This window comes from Mandrillus leucophaeus, unplaced genomic scaffold (genome assembly GCF_000951045.1).
Source record: "Mandrillus leucophaeus isolate KB7577 unplaced genomic scaffold, Mleu.le_1.0 Scaffold845, whole genome shotgun sequence".
NCBI classification, from domain to species: domain Eukaryota; kingdom Metazoa; phylum Chordata; class Mammalia; order Primates; family Cercopithecidae; genus Mandrillus; species Mandrillus leucophaeus.
Genome location: NW_012109197.1, coordinates 128,805 through 132,840, shown reverse-complemented (window position 1 = coordinate 132,840; position 4,036 = coordinate 128,805). Strand labels below are relative to the sequence as shown.

General features: G+C 65.5%; 2 protein-coding genes across 2 annotated transcripts in view; one reads left to right on the top strand and one right to left on the bottom strand.

Moving 5' to 3' along the window:
• PKP3 (plakophilin 3) overlaps positions 1 to 1,825 on the top strand; it is a 14,375-nt gene extending 12,550 nt beyond the window's left edge. Inside the window, exons 9-13 of the mRNA XM_011968495.1 lie at positions 3 to 158; positions 511 to 664; positions 836 to 1,028; positions 1,129 to 1,216; positions 1,450 to 1,825. Coding sequence (XP_011823885.1) covers positions 3 to 158; positions 511 to 664; positions 836 to 1,028; positions 1,129 to 1,216; positions 1,450 to 1,485 — 627 coding nt within the window. The 3' untranslated portion in view covers positions 1,486 to 1,825. The remainder of the gene's footprint in view (positions 1 to 2; positions 159 to 510; positions 665 to 835; positions 1,029 to 1,128; positions 1,217 to 1,449) is intronic.
• A 774-nt stretch (positions 1,826 to 2,599) lies between these two features.
• The window catches only part of SIGIRR (single immunoglobulin and toll-interleukin 1 receptor (TIR) domain), a 7,006-nt gene continuing 5,569 nt past the window's right edge, over positions 2,600 to 4,036 (bottom strand). The window contains exons 7-10 of the mRNA XM_011968476.1: positions 3,921 to 4,023; positions 3,702 to 3,852; positions 3,226 to 3,415; positions 2,600 to 2,933 (exon numbers count right to left, since the gene is read on the bottom strand). Of these exons, the coding sequence (XP_011823866.1) occupies positions 2,770 to 2,933; positions 3,226 to 3,415; positions 3,702 to 3,852; positions 3,921 to 4,023 (608 nt within the window). The 3' untranslated portion in view covers positions 2,600 to 2,769. The remainder of the gene's footprint in view (positions 2,934 to 3,225; positions 3,416 to 3,701; positions 3,853 to 3,920; positions 4,024 to 4,036) is intronic.

Sequence of the window (4,036 nt, the reverse complement as noted above, 5' to 3'; positions counted from 1 at the left end):
TCGCAGAGGTGTCCAAGGACCCCAAGGGCCTCGAGTGGCTGTGGAGCCCCCAGATCGTGGGGCTGTACAACCGGCTGCTGCAGCGCTGCGAGCTCAACCGGCACACGACAGAGGCCGCCGCCGGGGCGCTGCAGAACATCACGGCAGGCGACCGCAGGGTGGGGCACCCAACCCAGACCCGAGGGGCTCCCAGGGGTTCATGCTGTGGGGGGGGAGGGCAGGGGAAAGAGGGAGGGGAGGAAGTAGGGGACGCAGGGGGCCCGCGGAGCCTCCGAGGTCAGTGTCCCAGTGGGGCAGGCCTTGGGTCCTGGGAGGACTGGAAGTTCTGCCCTGGGTTTGAAGGGAGGCACCTGATCCAGGCTGCGGATGATGTCCCCAACTGGGGGGCAAAGGCGGAAGCAGAGGTCCCCCTGAGGGTGGCAGGAGGATGCAGCGACCCCGTTGTTGCAGGACTCCCCCAGGTGAGGGTCTGAGGCCTCCAGTCACGGCTCACACCCTCCCTCCCCACAGTGGGCGGGGGTGCTGAGCCGCCTGGCCCTGGAGCAGGAGCGTATCCTGAACCCCCTGCTAGACCGCGTCCGGACCGCAGACCACCACCAGCTGCGCTCACTGACCGGCCTCATCCGAAACCTGTCTCGGAATGCTAGGAACAAGGATGAGATGTGTGAGTCAGGCAGACCCTCGTCCCCGCCCTGCTGGGCCCACACATCAATTTTGTCTTTACATGTGGGCTTCAGGCCACTGGAGTCAGTCCAGCTCCCTGAGGGAGGCAGGGGACCCCAGGTGCCCAGGAGGCCAGGAGTAGGGGTGTAGACTGACCCCCGGCCTCCCACAGCCACGAAGGTGGTGAGCCACCTGATCGAGAAGCTGCCGGGCAGTGTGGGTGAGAAATCGCCCCCAGCCGAGGTGCTGGTCAACATCATAGCTGTGCTCAACAACCTGGTGGTGGCCAGCCCCATTGCCGCCCGAGACCTGCTGTACTTTGACGGGCTCCGAAAGCTCATCTTCATCAAGAAGAAGCGGGACAGGTAGGGGCCGACCCAGGCATTCAGCAGCCTGGCCAGGGGTCCTCCCAGCCCACCCTGCTTCCTGGCTGTGTGTCCCCTCCTGACTCCCCTCCACCCTCAGCCCCGACAGTGAGAAGTCCTCCCGGGCAGCGTCCAGCCTCCTGGCCAACCTGTGGCAGTACAACAAGCTCCACCGTGACTTCCGGGCGGTACGTCTCCCCAGCCCAGAGCGAGCAGGGACCCGGGTGCAGGGCATGGGATGCCGGGGGAGGGTCACAGAAACCCACATGGAGCAGACAGTGAAGAGGCCAATGGGAGAATGGAGACCAGGGACCCAGAGGGGAAGGGTCCGGGCCACACCCCGCACACTGCAGGAGGGACAGAGGGCAGAGGGCTGCACGGGCAGACATGCACCCTGACCTTGGGCCTCTCTCCACTGTAGAAGGGCTATCGGAAGGAGGACTTCCTGGGCCCATAGGTGAAGCCTCCTGGAGGAGGAGAAGGTGACGTGGCCCAGCGTCCGAGGGACAGACTCAGCTCCGGGCTGCTGGGCGGCCCAGCCTGGAGGAGAAGGCTGATGACCGAGGGGCCCCTCGCTAGGACCCCTGTGTGCACCTTTGAGAGTCCTGGGCCACCAGGAGGGGCAGGGGCTTATAGCTGGGGACTTGGCTTCTGCAGGGCAGGGGTGGGGCAGGGCTCGAGGCTGCTCTGGGGTATGGGGTGGTGATCCAGTCACATTGGCAGAGGTGGGGCTGGCCGTAGCCTGGCAGTATCTTGGGATAGCCAGCACTGGGAATAAAGATGGCCATGAACAGTCACTGCCCTGTGTCCTTCCATGGCTGGCCCGACCCTGTGGCTGGCAGCATGATCCTGGGACGTGAGGTGTCCCCAGGCACCCCCCTGCTCCTGAGGACACCCACCCCCTGGGCTCACACACAAGCCTCCCAAGGTCAGAAGATGCAGGACACGGAGAGCCCAGCAGAGGGACAGCTGACACCTCAGGGCCGAGAGGGGACAGGGTGGGCAGCAGGTGCACCACAGACACAGATGGAGCAGAGCTGGGGGCCTCAAGAGCAGAGGGTGACCGGAGTGGGAAGAGGGGGGCTGCCTCGTGGGCTATACTCATTCAGTAAAAGAACCCAATTCCCTCTCCGCCCACCTTGGGCCCGGAGTTGCCTGGACCAGGGGCTCTCACACTGGCTGCCTGAGGTCTGGGGGCGAGTAGGCTCTTGGACACCTCCATCCATCTCACCCAGTGCCAGGCCATTTATTTGTGAAGTCACTGTGGATATTTTTAAAACAGAAATCTTCTGTGAAGCTCAGAACTTGAGGTCTCTAAGGGGCCTGCTCCGTCCAGAATCTGCCTGCATGGGAAGGGTCTAGGAACAGTCACGTCACCAGGCAGGGAGGCCCAAGGAGGCTACTGTGAGCACGGGACATGCCTGAGCTGGCTTAGGAAGGGGGATGGAGAGAGGGCAGATTTGGTGATTTGTGGGGTGGGGATGAGAGAGGGAGGGGTGGAGGGCTGAGAGAGCCACAGAGGGGAGCCGAACCGAAACCTTCTGCCGCATGGGAGGAGACTGACGCCCAGGCAGAATCCAAAAGGACTTTATTTTCTGGCACTGGGAGGCACCCCTGAGGCCACAGCCTTTTCCCCAGAGTCCCAGGGCTGCTGGCAGGGGGTGTGGTCCTGCTGAGCAGAGGATCGATCCCCCAGCCCTGGCCCCCGCTGTCCCTGTGATCCTGCACTCTGGGGTGGGAGCTACATATCATCCTTGGACACCAGGCAGTAGAAGTCTGTGCGGGCACTGTAGTTTCGCGAGCCGAGGTCCGAGACGTCCACTTCACTGCTCCGGCCCTCTCCCAGCGAGACCCCACTCGTGTGCGGTGGAGCTGATGGCTCTCCAAAGACAGGCCCCCGGACACCTGGGATGGGGAGACCGATACGCCTGAGGTGGCCACCCACAGCCTTGGCCCAGACCCACTGCCAGGGGCTGCCCCTGCTCACCCCCTGCTGTGATGGCCTGTGAGGCCCAGGAAGTTCCCAGGCAGACCGAGGGCCAAGCACCTCCCGGGCAGAGAGGCGGTGCAGGGGCCCTCGGTGCCAGGAAGAGTCCTCACCACCTGGGGCCCCCTCCAGGCCCTCTGCCCTGTGCCTCTCCCCACTCCGCCCTGTGCTGAGCTTCTCCAGTCGGAGAGTGGGGCTGGGCGGGCATACCCAGGTCTCCCTCAGGGTCAGGGTCCACCTCTGAGTCCAGGGCCCGGCCCTCCGGGACTCGGCCTCGAAGAATCAGCATGGGGTCCTTGTCGTCCTGGAGCTGCGTCTGGGGGTCTCCTTCCACCGGCCTGTAATGCACCTTCCGCGGCAGCGCCAGCTGTAGTTCTTTCCAAAACTCGGAGGAAGGAGTCTGGGGGCCAGGTTGGGGCGGTTCGCAGGTGTGAACACCTCGGAAGCCCCTGGCGTTCTGGCCCCCTGCCCATGGGTTTTACGTCCTGCAACAGCTATTCCGTGGCTCCGGGGCCCTCAAGGGCCGCTCCCTGCATCGGGGTCCCAGGCAGCGGAACCTCCCCCCAGGGCCCATTCAGAAAGCGTGGTGCCGCAGAGCTCCCCACGGAGGGGTCCCCGCCTGGAGCCCGGGCACCGCCCATCTCCAAACCGCCGCTCGCCCCGGCCCCCCCACGCCTGCTCCGCACCACGGAGCCGGGCCTCCAGAGCAGCAAGGTCACCAGGTGGCGGTGCTGGCGCAGCAGGCGGAGCGCCGGGTGCGCGGGGTCGCGCCTCTGGCCCTCGAAGGTGATGAAGATGGGTCTACGGGTGAGCTCCAGCAGCCGGCACAGGCCCTCCCTGCGGGGCGGGACCGTCAGGGGGGTGGGTGCTAAGCTGAGTCCCACCCAACCCCGTGCGGGACCCACCGGAAGCTGTGGCTGCACCAGGCCCGGCTCAGGAAGGCGTCGGAAAGCACCACGATGAGGCGGCGGCAGCGGCTCAGGTTCACCAGGAGGTCGGCGGAGGGCTCTGCGGGAGGGCG